Source organism: Cricetulus griseus, chromosome 7, assembly GCF_003668045.3.
Source record: "Cricetulus griseus strain 17A/GY chromosome 7, alternate assembly CriGri-PICRH-1.0, whole genome shotgun sequence".
In the NCBI taxonomy this organism is placed as follows: Eukaryota; Metazoa; Chordata; class Mammalia; order Rodentia; family Cricetidae; genus Cricetulus; species Cricetulus griseus.
The window spans coordinates 3,410,442-3,431,934 of NC_048600.1; the positions used below are offsets into that span (position 1 = coordinate 3,410,442).

Consider the following 21,493-nt stretch of genomic DNA (forward strand, 5'->3'; position numbering starts at 1 on the left):
TGGTCCTTTCCTGGTTCCCCAAATGGCCAGCATCTTCCTGGCTATTATCCACCCCACTTTTGGTGTAGCCAGCACAAGGAAAAGTTCCTGGGAGCTCTGGTCACCCTGAATTCCTATAATATCTCACACATCACTAGCCCAAAGCCTGAATTCTGCTAATCAGAAAGTCACTAATTGAGGCTTAGCCCATCCTCTGCCCAAGAACCTTAAGGCTCACTCAGGAAACCTACCAGAACAAAGCTCTGATGGCCAGTAACACAGGGCCAGGACCACTTGACACCAAGGCTGATATTCCCCCAGCCACTGCATGGTGGAAAGGTTCAGGGTGCTCCCGTCAGGATAAAGGGACATGCCACATTGTATGGGAGCTTCAAGGCAGGCACCAGGAACCCCTGTATAGCTCCTGGTGTGGACAAGGCTGTGAAGAATAGCTGGATCTCCTAGAGGGCCACATGTGACAGGGAATACTTGGCTTTCTTTCCAAGAACAGTCTTGGCATGGGACATAAAACTTCTTGCAAAGGGTCCTACTGGGTGGCTTGGGTAGCTTCCCCACACAAGTCTACTTGCCAGCCCCTATAGAAGACCCTATACACATAGTGACTCTAGAGTGGACACTAGGTGCCTGCTTGGCTGGATGGCTCTAGGTTCTGAGTTATTTGTGGATGCTGCACTCACAGAATCCAAGCATGGCTTGGCTTGGAAAGAGAAATGTTCCCAAGGCTGTCACTCTAGGGATTCAGAGACCTCATGTAGCCAGTAGCCAGTAGCCAGTAGCCAGTAGCCAGTGGGTATGTCAGTCCTGAAGGTTACCATTTATATCCAGAAACCGCATCACAATCTGGGCAGGGCTCACATCTGGGTGTGAAAACAGACCCTTGCCCTGGAGCCGCTGACAGTGATAGGGATCACTTTTACTTTCTTTGGAGCTTAAGTTCCTAAAGTGAATATTGCCCAGATGAGGGGCCCTATGTAAGGATAGGTGGGGCTTAGCTGGGAAAGCTGGGAGGCAGGAAGGCTGATCCCACCACCCTGCACCATCCAAAATCTCCCTGATACTCTGCTGGATGCAAGCAGCTGAAGCTGCAAAGGGCCAGCATGTACTCAGTTCCCTCCACAAACATGGCAAGCATCTTCTGTCTTCTGTAGGCCTTCTGTCTTCCAGAAGTTTGGCTGAAGGAGGGCTGCAGATTCAACAGCTTTTGTCTTGAGCTTTATTTATCCAGTCAGGGATGGCAAGGTCATGTGGCTACTTTCCGGAGGACAAGTGGCCACAGGTATGCCAGCCTGGTGGATGCAGACTTCTGCCCCCACAGGACATCTCAGAGGCCGAGGGAGTGTGCACAGGACAAAAGTGTGTCCCGGCCAAGTTGTAGCGCTGCTGAGGCCAGCAGACTCCACTGTTCCCTGGCCTGTCTGGAAGCCTAGCCGTTTGGAGCTCTATTGCTCCTGGTGTTAGTCTCAACAGGGGCCTTCAGTTTCTTCTCCTTGGCAGGCATCCCACCTCCCCCTCTGAAGATGAACTCTGTGTCCCTGTCTGGGTGGAAAAAGCTGGCTTATCCTGGCCCCTGTAAGGGTCACCAGCTTCAGGTGTTGGAGGCGTCTCTTGGTGAATCAGCACAAACTGCTCTGGGCTGTTGCTTCAGTTTCCACTGGAAAACAGCCCCCTGGAGTGCTGCCTCCAAGCTATGCAACAATTGCCACTGTACTGGCCTCTCAGTGAGTAATCACGAGGCAGATATGGCCTCTTCTGCTGGACAGACCCAGGGGGGATGCCTGCCCCACCTGGTGAGTCCGCTTTTGGCTTGTGAGGGTCGAGAGAGTCAGTCAGTCAGAGACCTCCGTCTTAGAAATTCGCCAATGTGTCCTAGTGTAGGCAGCAACAGAAGTAGCCCAAAGTCAGGTCAGGAGTCACCCCCAAAGGAAGCCTCACCAGGCCCAAATCTCCCAGGTATCATAGTGTGTGCCCTGGCAGCCATGTCCATGCACATGAGTCTGTGTCTAAGTGGTGTACGCGTTAGTGTGCACCCAGTGTGAACTGACTCCACAGTGCAGGGTCAGAACAGAGCTCAGGATCTTCCAGTGCTTTTGCAATCATGGGTAGACCTGGGTTCTTGAGAGCATGTACCATGAGGACTCATGGATGGGCTGCACTGGGTAACAAAGGGCAGACTCCCTGTTTGTCCTTGGCAAGGAGGATCCCAAGGGTGAGCCACACAGCTTCAGGCTGGGCTGAGGCTTGTTGAGCCTCGAGGTACTTAGCTGTCAAGCCAGGGCCCTTTTCTGCCAGGGCTCAGGGCCTGTGTCCACTCACCCAGCACAAGCCTCCTGCCCCTGGCCTGTTTTCTTTGGAAGGCGAGGATATTCTTTGGTGCAGTATGGTTGATACAACAAGCTATAAAAGGACCCACTGGGTAATCTGGAGGACCCAACCCCTGAGTGGGCTGGACCTTCAGGTATACAGGAGGATCATTCTGCCCACATCCAAAACATGGTTAGAGTCATGCACTTCCTACTCAAAAGTTCTGTACCTACGGAGGACCACAGGCAAAGAGCTCTGGGAGCTGAGGTGGAAGGAGTTCCTGGTAAAATGCTTGCTCTGCAAGAATGAAGAGATGAATTTGACCTCAACACCCACATAAAAGAAACGGCATGGCAGCATGAGCTTGCAGTCCCAGTGCTGGGGAGGCCTGACCTATTGGGTGAATTCTAGGCCTGTGAGACTCTGTTTCCTTCCCTCCCCAAAAGTAGTAGCACCTGAGGTCGTGCCCCATGTGCACATGCACAGCTGTGCATGCGTACCCACACACATTCATATGGACCTGCATAGGAATGAGTGTGCAGAAACACACATGCACACACACACACCACACATTCATATGTACCTGCATAGGAATGAGTGTACAGAAATCACATGCACACACACACACACACTTACACACACATACACAAATAGGACTTTCTGAGTAGCTCAGAACCAGGCATAGAGGTTGCCTGCCTACCACCCAGTGGTCAGACAGATGGCCAGCAGGCCCTTCAGTTCACACACGTCTGGCAACTCTGGGCAAGCCAGTCCAGGAGGCAGAAGCTTGAGAAGGGTAAAGGTGGTGATGCAGAGAATTCTAGAAGTCACAGTGTATCCTGCCCTCTTCTCTCTACCACAGTGGGCAGGGGGAAGAAAGTGAGGGGCCTCTTGGATCATCAGCCCCAGGGGTCGTGTGAACAGGGCCTCCTGTGGGCAAAGCCTTTGTGCTTCTTCACAACAGGAGAACCTGATGCCTCTTCTCATGTTTCCTGTAGTGAGTGTGTGCAAATGCACACCAGGGCTACCTCCACTCCCACTGCCTCAACACAGACAACAAAAAGGGCCTGGGTGGATTCTGCAGCTCGACTTTGCAGAGAAAACAAACTTTAACAGAAGGGCCTTCTGCAGTGCTCCAGGGCCGTGTACTCAAATCATTAGCTAGTCTGTCCTCACAGAGGTCTTGGCTCAGAAAAATCCTGCGGCGAATCAGTTTTCTGCCAAGTGTCAGTCTGAGATGTAAAAACAGAGAAACCAGAAGCATTAAAACTAAGCAGGATGGGAGGGTCGTCTTAGCAGGAAGCAGGTCTGAGACGTGTCTGTGGCCAGGCCAGCAGCAGCCTTCCCACATGTACCTCACTGGAAGCATTTAGCCAGTCTCTAGGGGAACTGCAGTGTCTTCACTTCCTGTAGCCTGGGACTTGGTGTCAGGACCAAATTTCCCAGGGCCAGCAAGAGCCAAGCAGCAAAAACCGTGGCCTCTGGTTGCATTTTTTCACATTCTCCTGTTTTTTCAAACACTGGGTATGAGAGTGACCCCAAGACAGAGTCCACCCCTCTTTTCACATCGCTGGACACTGGATGCTAGGAGAGAGTCACAGTGTGCAGGCTGCCTCCACACAGCTTCAGGTCCCAGTGTAAGTATGTGGTGTAAAGAAATTCCAGGCCACATTCTGTGGGGTCAGCACATGAACAGCAAAGGGAGCCAAAGTGCCTTTCTTGGAAGAGATAGGCCATGGGGCACAGTCTAGAGGCTGTTCATGGGGCAAAGCTTCAATTTCCCTAACTCTGGAGCCCAAACCCAGACACATTTGTGCCTTTGGGTCACCAACTCTTGACACCTTCAGATCTGTATTTAGGTTCCGAAGGATGACTTATGCCTTTTTCTTGCCCCCACACCAGGTTGGGGGATGGCTTCTGTCCACCCTAGCCCTTCACAAAAGAGTGCGGGTTATGGAATGATGCAAACCTGTATGGGCAGTGCCTTGTCTCACTCCACCCCACCCAGTTAGGCGAAACAGCAGAGGCCATGGAGAGGGTACGGGAGGGCAGAGGTAGATGGGAGAAGGCAGCCCACCACAGTGCCCGAGTCTTGCCCTGTGCCCTTTGGTTCTTCCCAGGCCTTACTCCATGTCACCTCCACTGTTGTCCTCCCCAGTGGCTGTCAGGCTTGGTCAAACCTAGACCTTCCCTTCCTGTTGTCTGGCATTCCCTTGGGCACCCTTGATAACCCTCATACCCTGGACATTCCCACTAATACCTCACCTCAACAGGACCCTGAAGTCTAGGTCTTTCCCATGCTTAGCCCAGGAAGAGCCGTGAAAGGCTCAGAGGAGTTCAAGGTCATATTTCTCAGTGTTTCTATGGTGGGAGAAAAGATATTTCCTGAAAACAGATTCCTGAGGTTTCTAAAATTCCCTAACTTCAATTACCAAATTCTTTCCCCCTCCTCCTCTGAGAGCTACACAGTGCCCTATGTCATAGAGAATGTGCCTCAGGCAGCAGATATAGGGGTAGCACTGGAGTCCTGGGTCTCCTGCCCATACCCCTGGGCAGCTAGAGTCTCTTCCAGGTACTCTGAATGTCCCTTGGGGAGGAAAGTTTGGGTTCCTGGCTGGACACACAAGGCTCTGAGGTCCCAGTGTGCTCTGTAGGCTGACATGACCCAGAGACTGGTATGCTCTGCTCAGGTGGCACCCCTTCAAGGAGAATCCTGTTACACTGTGTTCTATGCTGTGTGGTCACAGGAGCTCTTTGGGAGGGAGCTTTCTGAATAAATGTAACAACAAATGTCCCATTGCCTTCAGAAAATGAGGTGACATTATCCCACAGACCAGCCATTTTATCAGTAGCTTTTCAGGAAATCTTTGGATTTACATAGTCCTATTCATGGATGTTCACCAATTCATGCCCATCCTGACCATGCTGAATCTGCAGCTACTGCCCATGGTGGTAGCTATCTGAGCAGCTACCCAAAGCCTATGTCCCTCACATAGTATTGATTTGGGGTTGAAGCTCACCTAGTCAGGCATTCCCAAGAGCCTGCACAGATCAGGGTGGCCTCTGCTTCCCGTTATCAAAGTTGTACCCCCTTTCTGTTGGTCTAATCAGTTCTTATACTCTGATTGTGGGAAACTCCAGATTCTTAGAAACCTCTGATATCTGGCCTGGTGCAGGTAAACTCCTGTCTGCTTTTGAAGCTCTCTGCACATAGGTCAATCTCCTTGAGGTTGAATTGCGTGGCAGGGCCCAGTTGACCCTGGGTGAGAAGAAAAGGTGAAAATTGGTAGATGCTCATATCTGTGGCAATAATACTCCTGACAGTAGCAATAGAGGCTGACATGCCCATAGACAGGCCAGGGACAAAGCAGATCTTAGGGATAAGGGCCTTGAAGCTCTGGCCTAAATTGCCCACTGCTGTGCCTAGTAAAACATTTCATTTTTTTTTTTTTTCAGATTTAAAAAGTTGGAAGACCAGCAAAACAGTTCAGCAGGTAAAGGCATTTGCTGCCAAGCCTGATGACTTGAATTTGACCCCTGGGACTCACGTCATGGAAGGAAAGAACCCACTTCTGCAAGTTGTCCTCTGACCTCTATAACACAGTGTGTGGCAATGCACTCATAAACCCATATAATGAATAAAATGTGATAAAAATGAAAAAGAAAGTTGAATGTGGTGCACATGCTTTAGTGTGTGTATGGTATAGGTACTTGTGTATGTGTATATGTGCGTACAGGTGCACATGGATGTGCACACATTGCATACAGAGGTCAGAGGCCAACATTAGGTATCTTACCACTATCACTGTTTCCACTTTTAGTTTTTAAGACACGGCTTTTCAGGCTGGGCAGTGGTAGCACACAACTTTAATCCCAGCATTCAGGAGGCAGAAGCAGGCAGACTTCTGAGTTTCTCTGGACTACAGAGTGAGTTCTAGGACAGTCAGGGCTATACAGAGAAACCCTCTCTCGAAGGCCACCACCGACAAAAAAGATAGAGTTTTTCACTGAACCTGAAGTTCATTGATTCAGCTATGCTGGCTGGCCAATGAGCTTCAGCTAACCCACCAGTGCCTCTACAGCCAGAGTTATGCACCATCAGTCCTGTCTTACATGGGTGTTGGGAATCTGAACTCAGATCCTCATGCTTGTGTGGCAGGAACTTTGCCCATTGAGCAACCTCCCTAGATCTCCCCAATAGTTTAATCTTTGAAAAGAGAGACAGAGGAATTATGGGAAAATGCATCAAAGCAGGCAGCATTAACAGTATCCCTTGACACATCAAGACAGCTTCCCCTGTGTTTCCCATAAGTGACTGCATAGGGACACACCTCTATCAGTGACAGTGTATATAGTCAAGGTTATGATCATGGGTCGTGGCATCAGTGTCTGGAGTTGAGTTATGCCACACTTCTGAGAAGCTCAGAAAGATCATGCATTTCACTGTCTCTTGTGTAGGCTGAACAACACCCCCCTGAAGCCCACATGGCCACAGCTATCCACAGTGCACTCTACCTGTACAACTGTGCTGCCAGCTGTCCCTTCTTTGGCCTTGTAGCTGGGTGACTGGTGGGTTAGCCAAACCAAAGCTCTGTATATGTATATTCTGTGTTTTCTGGGCACGCCTGTCAGCACAGTTGGCATTTTTCTTGAAGATGTAAGAATTTTGGGGACAGCAAGGTCTTGCCAGGTGACTCCTGTGTATGTGTCCACTGATGGGGAGCTGTACGTGTGCCTAGTGATGGGAACCATTTGTGTGCTACCTGAGGGAGAACCATATGAGTGCCCACTGAAGAGGAACCACATGTGTGCCAAATAAAGGGGCCACGTAAGTGTCCATTGACAGGGAACTACACATGTATTCACCGAAGGGAACTATGCAAGTGCCAATTGATAGGGAAATACTTGTTTGCCAACTGAGGCAAACAATGAGAGTGAATCTTGACAGCAGAGGTGTATATGCTGATGGGATTTCATATAAACAGTGCAGACTTGTCTTTCTCCTCTGTGCTACCTTTGAGGCTTAGTATTGTTGGTGTATTTACATCTAACTCAAGGACGTTTATAACTTTGGCATTTGTAAGCCAGCCTCTGGTGTGCCTTTCTGTCGACACTCTGGATTGTCCATGTAGTGTCTCTCTGTCTTTGGTGCAGATGCCACCTTCTGCCTTTCCAGCTCTGTTGCCAGTGTCCCCAAGACACTTGTGTTTCCAGAATCACCAATTAGCATGGCAGAGACAGGCTCTGCTGATGGCTCAAACCTGTCCACAGTTTTACTTTAACTGAATCCAGTAAAGAAACTGTGAAATAAGCAATTACTACAAAGAATGGGCCCACACTTTGTATCTTAAAAGATTTGTTTAGGAAGGTTTTCAACTATATTTTACCTAAGTGTCACTTTGTGACAGTCTAGAGCAAAGACTTTTGTCAGAATGTAGGCTGGTGCACTTTCATCTGCAGCTAGCAGGTGGTTGTAGTGTTGAGACTATGGATGTCAGAGCCTTGGGCATTCTTCCTGTGGCTGCTGTGGGTCCTGAGGAGTGTTCTAGGTTAACTGGCTAACACCTGTGATAATTCCTACATTAAAGTTGCAGCCCAGAAACTAGCCTAAAGAAACAGAATCAAGCTCCATGAGTCCCTCTAGGATTACACCCCCATTCATGTATTTGTAAACATTATACTTAGAAACAAACATCATCGGTAGCAGGGGCTGAATTTCTGTGTTCACAAAGGAAGACATTCATGAAAAAAGTAGGCCTTTGTCTAGAATAGTCAATGTCATAAAAACAAAGAAAAATTGTGGAAATGTTCCAGATTCAAATTCACCAAAGAGGTACTGAATGCAGCACAAGTTCCAGACTAGACTTGATCCAGACATACCAGACTGAGCAGGCTGGAACATAGTCCTGGGAAGGAACTAGTCTGTGGCGGACCTCAAGGCTAACTATAGGAAACACACATTAGTTCATAAAACCTGCAACTATCCAATAGTTCACAATAAAACTGTGTAATATAAATTTGGGCAGACAAGAGCAAGCATGTCTGAGTACATGCAGGAGTGTGTGCAACAAACACCACGTGTGCACATGCAAATATATACTCACTGGGGTGTCAAAAGCTGTTTTTTTTTTAATTCACATCTATATTGCAAATTTTATGACTTTGTGAAATCAATCTGAAACTGCAAGGTAACCATAGGCACTTCTGATGAAAGGGCAAGTGCAGTTGGAACACGATGGCCTGGGAGACTCGAATAGCAGTGATGAATGGCTTGCATCTCTCTGCCCAGCTCCCCAGTGGGCATTTCTCTGTGGGAATGTAGGGTCTCTTTTGGGCTTTGTAGACCAATTTGTACTGATACAGGAAGATCTGGAGTGGGGCTTGGTAGGGGTAAAATATGTGCCAGGGCAAGGTAGAACTTTAAAGGATATCATGCTGCAGGCCACACTTACTCCCAGGCTCTCCTTCCTCTGGTGCCATCTCTACCCAACAGAATGCTCTCAGTACCAGTGAAGTCAGTGTGAAGGCTTGAATTTATCACCTAAGAATTTTAAGAATTTCCACCTGGTCTGAATACTTGTTCAAAACATCCCTTCATATTTACAATTGCTTGTGTTTGAATTTTTGTCCTGTTTTGAGAAGCCATGGCTTCTTAAGTGTTTGTGAGGCACAGGTTTGACACTTCAGGCTGTCTAGCTGTGCTCCACTCCATTTGGTATTCAGGCTGGGTCAGTATCATGGTGCTGTCCTGGGAAGCTGGCTAGGAGCCCAGGGCTCCTCTGGGCCTGGTCAGGACGAACACTACCGCTTGGAGGGCCAACTAAGAGTGACTCAGGCTCAAGGGAGAGTATCTTGTGGTGACAGGTCACAGAGGTGGCTGGAGCAGAGGGCTTTGGGTCATTTGGCTAAACCCATCTCCTGCATGTTGGTCCACTTCCTGAGCCTGGGTCCTAGGTCTTCCTGTCTGTTTTGGGGCTTTTGAACTGTTTTCCTTTCTAATAAAAAACTCTGTTGGTACTGGCGGATGGGAGGATGCAGGGGTCTCCACACTGTTATTCTTCCCAGTCCCAACCTATGACTTCTAGTTCTCAATGATAGGCCTATACCAGCAACTGTCTGGATGCTGTGGTCAGGAGAGGCACACGTATAGCTGAGGCTAAGCACTCTGGTCTCTCCAGAAGCATGCCATTAGTAGCAGATTCTGTTTGCCACTAGGAAACAGTACTCAGAGGTACCACTCATTTTTGAAAAGCATATATTGTAAGGTAATATCTTAACTTTAGTCTTTATGGAAAATTTAAAGCTAAAAATGTAATCTCTGCCAGAAGTCAGGGAATTTTGAGTCCTAGAGATGGAAAGTCAAGAAAGGCAGAAATTGAGGTTGAACTTAGGATCTGGTCAGCTCAGCAAGAACACATAAGAAGGGACAGTGCTGAAACCATTGGAAAACTAGGGAAGCCAAGAAGTTCATGTAGGGAAAGAATGTCTCTCCAAGCAGTGTCTAGGATATCGTTGAGATATGTTTGTGGAAGAAAGTGGGAAGGGGCAGAGGAAATATAACATCATGGAAGGTCAAAAGTATTTACTGCTCAGAGAAATGTGAATGAGGCACAGTACTTACTGTTTTCAATGGACATACTTGGGTTCTAGTTGTGGCCAATGTGGGCAAGTGCTGCATCCTCTCAAGAGCCTTTCACTGAGACAGAGATGGGAGTGTGAACAGAAAACAGGTAAAGATGGGAGAAAAGTGACAGGGGGAGGGAGGGAGAGAGAGAGAGAGAGGGAGAGAGAGAGAGAGCAAACAAAGTAGGGGTTAGAGGTCTTAGAAATTTTTAGTAAGTAGATCTGACTTCAAAACCATGCATATGTATGGAATTGTGAGAAGATTCCATAGATGGAAAAACAATCCCTAAAATGAGCAAAAGGCATAGTGCTGCCTGCTTTTTCATCTGAAGGTATATTTACACAAGTTCTCCTACAAGGGTACCTAGAGAAAGCTGATGTGACCAGTCACCCACTCACTGGGCTTGGGCCCTAAGCTGACTCCTTGATGTAGATATGGAGCAATTTGTAGTAAGGCTTTTTATCACTAAGCCTGGCCACAGCTTTCAACAAGATGGTCCCCTGCCATGAGAGGTCTGCAGACTGCCATTATGTCACTGTCTGCCACCCTTCCCTGAGCCTCCCTTAGAGCCATGAACTTAGCCCACAGCTCTGTGGCCACCCTTGCCTTCCTGAGCCATTCTAATCTGGGTGGGACATTGCTCATGCTCCTCTTGGGGTTTCTTCCCACTCCTAGGGATGTTCTCCATCACAGCCTCCCAGCCCAGTCAGCAGCACTTGTATGGACCTCTCATCTCCTTCATACTCAGGACTTCTTTGGCCACTTACTATTGGCTCTGTTCCCACTATGTAGCAAAGTGACAGAGATCTATATCTCTATGGAGACCTCAGCTGGGCCACCCCATCCTGTCCTGTGTTAGAAGGCCATTGTGAGAGCCCCGATCCCTCTTGTTTCCTATATACCTATGAAACCCTTCCCATCTTCTGGGCCTCTCTGTGCTTGTGCGTGCGTGCGTGCGTGCGTGTGTGTGTGTGTAGCCTAGACCTCCAAATCTCTCTGCCTCAGTGCTGGGATTAAGGCAAGTGCCATCAAACTTGATTGGAACAGATAAAAAAGGATTTATTTATTTTTATGTGTATGGGTGTTTTGTTTGCAAGTGTCTGTGTACCACATGCATGTAGTTCCAACAGAGGTCAGAAGAGGGGGGTTGGATCCTATGGTGATATATTATTTATGATTTAATAAAGCCACTGGAGATCAAAATGCAAAGTTGCCACAGCCATAGAACCAGGCAATGGTGATACCTTTTATCCCAGGACTCAGGAAACAAAGGCAGATGGCTCTCTTGTGAGTTCAAGGCCACTCAGGGTTACTTTAGAGTGAATCAGTCTAAAAGAGAAACAGCTCACACAAAGGAGATCTCAGGACTTGGGATCCCAAGCCTTTAATGCCAGTTCTAGAGAAGTATATAAGATAGGAGTGGGGTACTCAGTATTCAGTCTCAGAGACTTATTCTCCAGCCACACTGAGGACAGGACAGCCCTTTCAGCCTGAGGTAGAGGTAAGAGCTAGTGGCTGGATGTTTTGCTTTTCTGATTTCAGCTTGAACCCAAATATCTGTCTCTGAGTCATTTATTATTCATTTACAGGATCCCTTGGAACTAGAGTTACAGACTGTTGTGATCCACTATATTGGTGCTGGGAACCAAACCTGGGTCCTCTGCATGAACAGAAAGTGCTTTTAACTGTGGCCGCATCTCTCCAGCCTCTGGGAAGATTCTTAATAGGACTTATGCCTGTGACTTGAGGGGTTCAGCATGGGCTACACAGCAAGACCCTGTCTCAAAAAACAAACAGCTGGGGTTGGTGGCAATGTGGAACAAGCACTCAAGAAGGAGGACAATGAAGAAATGAAGATAGATAGTTATAGTGGGTAAGCATAAAATATTCACTCAGTGTTATAGTTAAGGAGATTAGCTATGAGAAACAATGTTATAAGACTGATTACCTATTAAATAAGAATCCAGTGTGAGCAACCTAAGGCTGCTGGACTCTGCTCCATTCCTGAGAGTTTAGTGATAGTCTTTACTTTTGGGCTCATTGTCCTGCTGTTGTATACAGAACACTCCTAAGATACCCTAGCTTTTAGGGAAACACAGTTGCTCCCAGTATGTCCCCTTAGTGTCACTGATAAACTTGGTTCAGTTAGATCCTGAGGCACATACACTGGAGAGGAACCAGGGAAACTCTGCCTCTGACCTCATCATCCCATTCTTCCCTTTGTGAGTTTCTTCAGCTGCCTAAACCTTTCACAATGCTACACTGAATAGATGGCTTGTTTTTCTGTGAAATGAATCCGACAGGGACTCAGAGCAATTCCAGCTTGTGTGGTCTAGCGCCCCCTAGTGTACCAGAATGAGCAGTGGCAGAGCTGTGTTCTCCCCAGGAAGGCACTGCCCCACATAAATGGATCTGTGCTTTGAGATTCCACTGTTAACCTGTAACCAATAGTTTGGTTCCAAACTTTCTTACACCACACTTAAAATGACTGTCTTTTCATTCATTTTCATAAAATATCACTATTAACAGCAAAAATCTTAAAGGAATTGGTTTGTCCAATCTGAATTGGAATTGTAACATTGGCCTAAAGAACATCGCACTAGCTTACTCATTCTGGCTCCAATGAACAGCCTAGTGATGGTGAGATGGCTCAGCAGGTAAAGACGGTCCCTGACAAGCCCGATGACTTGAGTTTGAAGCCTAAAACTCACAACGTAGAAGGAGAAAACTAACTCTGACCTGTATGCATACATACACACACAAAAATATTTAAATGTAAAATAAAAACCTTTCAGATTTAATTCCTCTTGGTCACTTTCTTCTAGAATATTCCCTCAGAATCTCACGTGGTGATGACATTTTCTGTTTATAAACATATTATCTTTAGTCTTAAAAGTTTTCCTCCCCCCTCAAACTCAGAAACTTAGCAAACAAAAAATATTGACAACTGTGTTAATTTTCCTGGTCATGTGTAACACATATTGAGACTATGAAGCACTTGTAGCTATGCTCCCTTGGGTCTCTTGGCAAGGGCTTCACTTGTTGGCTTAGAGGGATGCTCACAGGGAAAGGAGGCCTATACATCTATACAGTTAGGGAGGAGCCAAAGGTGACTTCTGAACTCTGCTACATTGTGATTTTAGGAAATAAAAGTGACCATCTGACACAGCATGCCACTGAGTTATCATGACAGGCCAAGGCCAAGGCAGAGCTCAGCTGTGGATGGATGGACTGCAGGCGGGACTGTGGCAAGCAGGGAAGATACTGCTCTTCTAGGGTCAGGGTGCTTCCCCTCCACAGTCTTCTCTGCTGCCCCCACCACCCACCGCTGGCCCTTGACTTCCAGACACCTTGTCTCTGAATAATTCACACTTCTATGCTGCTGTTGGGGGATGAATGTGGGCTTCCAGTATTGATTAGAGACTCCCAGGAGTCCCACCTTGGAGTACTACCACTTGTGCAAGTAGCAGGGTTTGGGCAGCTACCTACATGTTTCCTTAAGTGAAGATTACTGGAAAAGAACAACAGATGGACTGGTGTTAGTGATAAGTGCTGATGAAAGGGCCAACAAGGTAAACATCTCAACTCCACCAAATATGCCCCGGAACTAAATGGCTCCCTAAAGCTCAACTGTAACAAAATAAAATAGTATAAAATGCTAAAAATCATGGTATCAAAATGTATGTGTAGGGGGCTGGAGAGATGGCTCAGAGGTTAAGAGCACTGGCTGCTCTTCCAGAGGTCCTGAGTTCAATTCCCAGCAACCACATGGTAGCTCCCAACCATCTGTTATGAGATCCGGTGCCCTCTTCTGTCGTTCAGACAGACAGAACACTGTATACATAATAAATAAATAAATCTTAAAAAAGACTTTAAAAAATGTATGTGTAGAATATAATTCAAGCAATGGAAGAAACTGTATACATTTAAGATAACGTCAGAATAATGAGTCCCTGTGACCCAGGGCTCCTGTGATGCAATGCTGGGTCCCTCAGCATTGTTTTCAACACTGCTTCCCTGAGCAACACTACAGTCACGAGTGTGGGGCTCGGTCTACTGTGCCCCTCTGCACCTTACCCCTGGGGTTAGGGTTAGGCTCAAGGTTCACACTGAGGTATCATAAACACAGATCATTTACATTTCACAGTTATTTGACATCTTAGCATTAAGTAATCATGTTTTCATTATATGACAGAAAATATTTATATCATAAACATGGATTTTATAAATTTCTGGGAATTGGAGGTGTAGAGCTGGCTCAGGGATTAAGAGTGCTTGCTAACTAGGTGTAGTGGCTCATGCCTTTAATCCCAGCACCAGAGGGGAAGAGGCAGGCAGATCTCTGTGAGTTCCAAGCAGCTTGGTCTATATAATGAATTCCAGTATAGCCAGGACTATGGGAGAGAACCTATCTTAAAAAAACAAAAACAAAAACAAAAGCCAACACTCAGCCCTGCCCAAGCTACACCAAATAACAAGAAAAAGAATGTTTGCTGTTCAATCTTGAGGACCAGAGTTCAGATGCTAGCACCCTTGTTAGGTGGCTCACTAATGTCTCTAGCTTGAGCCCTAAGGGATCCTCTTCTGGATTCAGCAGAGTCCTGCTCTCCCATATGTAGAGATACTCACACAGACACATAAACATAGAATGAAATAAAATAATGTAAGTATTTTTAAAGAGTAAGAGTAAGTGGTGGCTGGGTGTTGGTGGTGCACACTTTTAGTCCCAGCACTCCGGAGACAGAGGCAGGTAGATCTCTGTGAGTTTGAGGCCAGTCTGGTCTACAGAGCGAGTGCTAGGATAGGCTCCAAAGCAATACAGAGAGACCCTGTCTCAAAAAACCAAGAAAACAAAACAAAAAGAAGACTAAGTGGTGAATATGATCAAAATACATTGCATGAAATTTACAAAGAATTTATAAAAATATTTTTACAAAAAAATTCTGGGAATGGAATCAACTTAGAACAGGTACATTACGACAAGATTTCTGAACACCTATCACATTCTTCTAGGATCAAGTGCACTCTTTGAGGAAAGCCATGGCTGGGTCACATAGCCTCCTGAGGAGGTGAACACTGGCAACAACACTCACAGAATAATTCAGTGTGCAGTTTGCCTGCACCTCAGCCTATCTGCAGAGTGGATGTTCTCTCCAGAACCAGACATGTTCTCTGACAAAATTATAGGCAAAGAGAAAGTAAAGGGTTAGCCCCTTCCCGAGACCTTAGGGTGTTGAATTATGAGAGACAGAGGGATTGGGACTGAGATACATGCCACTTACCTATGAGTGCCAGATGTGTTCCACAGGAAGGGTCTGCTGTTCAACAAAGCACAGGTTCTATGCCCTTAGGCCTTACCTGCAAGGTCTCTGCAGAGATCTGCCCATGGCACATAGCACCACACACTCCAAATAACAGAACTATGCCACTGCAAACCCACAACACAAGGAGGAAATGGAATCATCCATGGGGGGGGGTTGTTCTGTGCACATATGTTATGGTGTGCCACTAGCCTGACATCCTGAATTCCAGAGAGTTATAACTGGAGAACCCTGACAATGAGCCCCAGGTGGCTGCTCACTTTGCCTCCATAGCCACATTTATGAGAATTCTACAGTGTCAGGTGCCAAATACAGGTGCCAAAAAATTCTATAAGGCTATCCAGACTGCTATTTTATCAGAAAGCTACTTTATTTAGTTACACCATCTCTCTAGAATGAACTGTACAGTGATATTTACCTAGGAACACACACATGCCAGGGGCTGGCTGTAGAGCGTGGATTTGCAGGTGTGGAAGGCAAGAATGGGCTCATCTTCTCAGTGTCCATCCCCCTAGGGGACGTTGACCCTATAGGAAGTATTAAGAGATGTAAGGAATTGTGAGCTTTGAAATGACTTCTTAATTCTATACTGCTGAAGAAAACAAGAATGCAAATATCAAATAAGAAACATAAGTTGAGCCAGGCGTTGGTGGCACACAGCTTTAATTCCAGCACTCTGCAGGCAGAGGCAGGTAGATCTCTGTGAGTTTGAGGCTAGCCTGGTCTACCGAGCAAGTTCCAGGACAGGCTCCAAAACAATACAGAGAAACCCTGTTTTGAGAAACAAAAACAAAAACAAACAAACAAAAAAAAACAACCCCCAAAAAACAAAAAACAAAAAACAAACAAACAAAAAACTCAAAAAAAGTTGAAAAAAGGAGTTCATTGGCTTAAACATGTGTTTTTAAAATTTCATATCAGGTTAGTTCTTTCATGGAGACAGGAACCAGCACTAATGGGTTTCTGAACTACTGCCAAGAAACTGAGGAGTGTGAGGTTTGGTGTTTGTCCTCACCACATGTTATCTACATAAACACCTCATGTATGCACGCTTATGAGAGCAGCCTTGGTGCCAATAAGCCAGCTGAGCACTTGCCTGCACACTGCCTCTGCAGCAGGCCTGAAATGCTGATGGGTGGCCGGGGTAGTCCAGTCCATGAGCTACTAACACTGGGAGAAGGCCCTCCTGCTGCTCTGCTGGATAGCTGTGACACGGGAGCTGGCGATAGTTCCTTGTAGGGCATCTGCAATGGTGGAACTCTAACAACAAATTAAACAAAAACAGTCACAGATGTTCTTCTTATTTATGGTAATATGGTCATCCGAGCTCTGACTACTGTGTGGCCTTTAAGGTCATCTCTTGATGAAAAAAACGCGCTCTGAGTCCTCAAGATGAATAAGGCCTGCTCTAGCCTGAGAAGATGGTAAACAGGACCACTCAGGAGGCTGTCCATATTCTGTCAGCTACCCTAGGACCACAGTCAAGAGGCATTTTCACTTTCCTTAGGGTCCATGAAAATGAGTTACTCAACAGGAACAAAGGGAGCCAGGGTCTTTAAAACTTCACCATCTGCTCTGTCAGCACAGCCAGCGTCAGCCTGCATTTACCTGTTCCTAGAAGCCACCTTACTCTACCTTCCCCAAGCCCTTTTCACCATGTGGTACCATCTTGCTTTCTCAGGCCATCCTATATCTTTCTACTCATCCTTTAGACACCAAGGGCTCCAGGTTTCATTCTCAGCATCCTCTTTTGCTTTTGTTTTTTGTTTTTTGTTTTTTTTGAGACAGGGTTTCCCTGTGTAGCTTTGGAGGCTGTCCTGGAACTAGCTCTGTAGACCAGGGTGGCCTTGAACTCACAGAGATCCACCTGCCTCTGCCTCCCAAGTGCTGGGATTAAAGGAGTGCACCACCAATGCCTGGCTTATTCTCAGCATTCTTAAGGTTATGGAAGCTTTCTTGGCAAGCTTGTTCAGACAATGTTTTTGACTACTGCTTCCAGAAAGATGAGTCTTGACACGTGTGCTGACCAGGCTCCCCAGACTCACCTTACAGGCTATACTCAGCATGGTGCTATCATTCAGCTGACTGGATTCCCCTTGGATTCCTCTTCTTTGCTAATCTCTACTTTTTCTAGATTTTATGGGTTTTGGACACCCTGGAACCTTGTAGTTCTTGGGGACACTGCTCATCCTGGGGTAGCTAACTTCTGTAACTCATGAACAGTTGGCTTGTGGGCACACTGCTCACAAGCAAACCTACTTGCCCACATTCCTATCTTCCTTTTTTAAATCCACACATACTAACCTTTCTCTTACCTGTACATTCTGGATGAGCAGGGACTGCCAGTGAGGCCAGGGTCCACAGAGTTATACAGAACAAACAAACAACACTTCGTGCCTTCCACAGAAATCACAGAACAAGTTTATGCTCACTTTTCCCTGCCCTTTCTGCAATACTCGCTAGGTAGCCATCTCGGCTGCCATCTTTACCACAGATGATTCAAACAGAGCCAGGGCACTCAGCAACATATTTGCCCTGTGTGTATAACTATGTAGTCTAGAGAAGGCAGAAAAATGGGTACTGGGTTACAGTAACAACACAATACAGCACCAACCAGGGGAATCAAAAGCCAGCAGAGAATGGGGTAAGGCTGGTGCTTCAGCATGAGCCAGCTTCAAAGAAGGGGGGGAGGTGGATAAAGTCCTTAAGGTGGGCAAAACTTCTTGTCAGGCACTTCAACCAATGGACAAATGCACATAACCTCAGAGCCCAAGAAGCAGACATGGCTACATGGACCAGGCCATGTGCTTACTGCAGCTGGGTTAGCTAGAGGTGGGTGGTAAATGCAGACTTGATATGGCATTGTAGGATGTTCAAGGAAAGCAGCTGAAAGAGCAGGGCTTGCCTTCTGGAGACTGGCCTTTGAGTGCTCAGAATGTGTGACAGACACTAGGAACCACCTACCTGTCCACAGAGAAAGGTGTGGCTGAGTGAAAGGTATGTCCTTAGAGTTGGTATACCATAGCCATAGACCACGCCACTGCTTCTGTGAAGTACTTTGTGGGGCACAGTCAGACTGCTAGCTTCTACTCCTCCAGCCACACTCCTCATACAAAGGCAGAGTGAGGAGCTGTATGAGAAGCAAGATTATTTACCTCTTGGCTTTTACAGGAAACATTTGTGACCCTAGCTTACTTCTTTAAGGAGTTATTGTGCAGCCATTAAGTAGTTCTTTTTCAGGAATCTAAGTAATACTTCAGATTAAAAAAACTCAAACTATAAAGTGAAATATATAGCATTCTCCAAACATGGTTACAGGGTTAAGAGGCAACCTTTCAACTTCAACACTGGCTGGAAGTTTTGTTTGGCTTATGTTTTACCCTAATGAGGACCTACCTGATAGCCGATGTCATGCTTGCATGGCTGGGTGTCAAGCTGAGTTGCTGGGTTCCCCGGCAGGAGACACTGCCTGTGGAGGGAATAAAACACATTGCATAGTTTTAGTGTGTCACAGTCCCGGATCATACCTGCTGCTGCTTCTCTGCAGGTGTGGTCATGGCTCCATTATGTGACCAGTATCAGGTGGCATGTGTACCCACAGATCATCTCTGACTCGAGGCAGCTCTGAGTGTGACTACTTAGCCACCATGCACCCCAAACCCTTCCCACTGCCACAGAAGGAACATGTGTCATGTGCTCTATTTTTCACCTATGCCCCTTTTCAACTTGAAGATAATGTGAACAATTCAAATAAACTGGCAGCTTGATGCCAGTAGTCGGGCCCAGAGCCAACCAGACCAGCTGAGTTTCGACCCCATATATTTGGATTATTGTCTACACACAGTAATTGTTTTAGTTTCCTAATATAGTAAACATTTAGCATCATAAAATGTTCCTTTGTTACTAGCAATAGTTATCTTAAAATTTACTTTTTCTGCTATGAATAAAAACCATTCTAGTTCCTTTCTGGTTGCTGTTTGCATGATGTCTGCTCTGTAGGTTTTCCTTCACCTATTTGTACCTTTAAATTGAGTATATTTCTTATAGACACAATGTAGGTAGAATTTTTATGCCAGTCTGACAATCTCTGCTTTTTTGCTGGGTTGACGACCCTCATACATTGACAATGGGAGACTTCAATACCCCACTCTCACTAATGGACGAATCATCCACACAAAAAATAAATACAGGCATACTGGAGCCAACAGATGCTATGAACCAAATGGACCTAACAGATATCTACAGAACATTTCACTCAAACACAAAAGAATACACTTTCGCTGGGCATTGGTGGCACACGCCTTTCATCCCAGCACTCAGGAGACAGAGGCAAGCGGATCTCTGTGAGTTCGAGGCCAGCCTGGTCTCCAGAGCGAGTGCCAAAAAAAAAAAAAAAAAAAAAAAGAAAAAAGAATACACTTTCTTCTCAGCACCTCATGGGATATACTCCAAAACTGATTACAAAGCAAGTTTCAACAGACACAGGAAACTGAAATAACCCCTGCAGATCTCTGTGAGTTTGAGGCCAGCCGGGTCTACACAGCGAGTTCCAGGACAGGCTACAAAGTTACACAGAGAAACCTGTCTTGAAAAACCAAAAAGAAAACAAAAAAAGAAATTAAAGAGATCTGATACTAACAACTTCACTGCACACCTAAAAGCTGTAGAAGAAAAAGAAGGAAGCCCATCCAAAACAGAAACAAAGAAAACAATACAAAGAATCAATGAAACAAAAGTTGGTTCTTTGAGAACACCAACAATATAAACAAACCCTTATCCAAACTAACTAAAAGAAAGACAGAAAGTATCCAAATCAACAAAATCAGAAACAAAAAGCTGACATAAAATCAGACACCAAGGAAATCAAAGGAATCTTTAGGTCATACTTTAAAAACCTGTAAGCCACAAAACTGGAAAATCTAAAAAGAAGTGAATAATTTTTTGATAGATACCACTTACCAAAGTTAAATCAAGAACAGATAAACAATTTAAATAAACTATTATGGCCAAGGAAATAGAGAAGGAGTCATTAAAAATCTTCTAACCAAAAAAAGCCCAGGCCAGATGGTTTTAGCACAGAATTCTACCAGACTTTCAAAGAAGAGCTAATGTTGAAACTCCTCAGATTATTTCACAAAACACAAACAAAAGGAACATTATTAAATTCATTTTATGAGGCCACAGTCACCCTGCTACCCAAACCACACAAAGATTCAACAAAGAAAGAATTATAGATCAATTTCTCTCATGAACATAGATGTAAAAATACTCAGCAAAATACTTGCAAACCCAATCTAAGGACACATCAAGAAGCTTGTCAAGTGGGCTTCATCCCAGAGATGCAGGGTAGTTCAACATACGAAAATTAGTCAATGTAATCCACTATATAAACAAATGGAAGAAAAAAACCCCATGATCATTTTGTTAGATGCTGAAAATGCCCTTGTCAAAAATCCAACACCTTTTTTTTTTTTGAGACAGGGTTTCTCTGTATTGCTTTGGAGCCTGCCCTAGAACTCACTCTGTAGACCAGGCTAGCTCACAGAGATCCACCTGCCTCTGTCTCCTGAGTGCTGGGACTAAAGTTGTGTGCCACCAATGTCCGGCCAACACCTCTTTATGATAAATGTGTTAGATTAGGGATAAAAGGAACATACATAAACATAATAAAGGCAATTTACAGCAAGCTGATAGCCAACATCAAATTAAATGGAGAGAAACTCAAAGCAATTTTACTAAAATCAGGAACAAGATAAGGCTGTCTAGTCTCTCCATATCTATTCAATATAGTATTTGAAGTTGTAGCTGGAGCAATAAAACAACCAAAGGAGATTAAGGAGATACAAACTGGAGAGGAAGAAGTCAAAGCATCATTATTTGCAGATGATATGAAAGACCCCAAAAATTCTATCACGGAATTCCTACAACTGATAAACATCTTCAGTGAAGTGGCTAGATACAAGATTGACTGCAACAAAAAATCAGTACACCTCTTATCCACAAATGGCAAATGGGCTGAGAAAGAAATCAGAGAAACAACACCCTTCATAACAGCCACAAATAATATATCTTGGTGTAACTCTAACCAAACAATGAAAGGCTTGTATAACAAAAACTTCAAGCCTTTTAAGAAAGAAACAGAAGAAGATATCAGAAGATGGAAAGATTTCCCATGCTCATGGATCAATAGGATTAACAGTTAAAATGGCCATCCTACCAAAGGCAATCTACAGATTCAATGCTATCC

The 21,493-nt window shown here is 45.5% G+C and overlaps 1 protein-coding gene across 3 annotated transcripts in view; it reads right to left on the reverse strand.

Annotated features, from left to right (window-relative positions):
- Positions 1 to 15,592: 15,592 nt before the first annotated feature.
- Positions 15,593 to 21,493, reverse strand: part of Rnf212 (ring finger protein 212) — a 66,042-nt gene continuing 60,141 nt past the window's right edge. For 2 of the 3 annotated variants that reach the window (XM_035447473.1, XM_035447475.1), the window contains 3 exons: positions 18,643 to 18,715; positions 16,343 to 16,506; positions 15,593 to 15,773 (listed from right to left, as the gene is read on the reverse strand). In XM_035447473.1, coding sequence (XP_035303364.1) covers positions 15,661 to 15,773; positions 16,343 to 16,506; positions 18,643 to 18,715 — 350 coding nt within the window. In that variant the 3' untranslated portion in view covers positions 15,593 to 15,660. Of the gene's footprint in view, positions 15,774 to 16,342; positions 16,507 to 18,210; positions 18,377 to 18,642; positions 18,716 to 21,493 lie in introns of all 3 variants that reach the window. The other variant, XM_035447474.1, reaches the window with a different exon arrangement.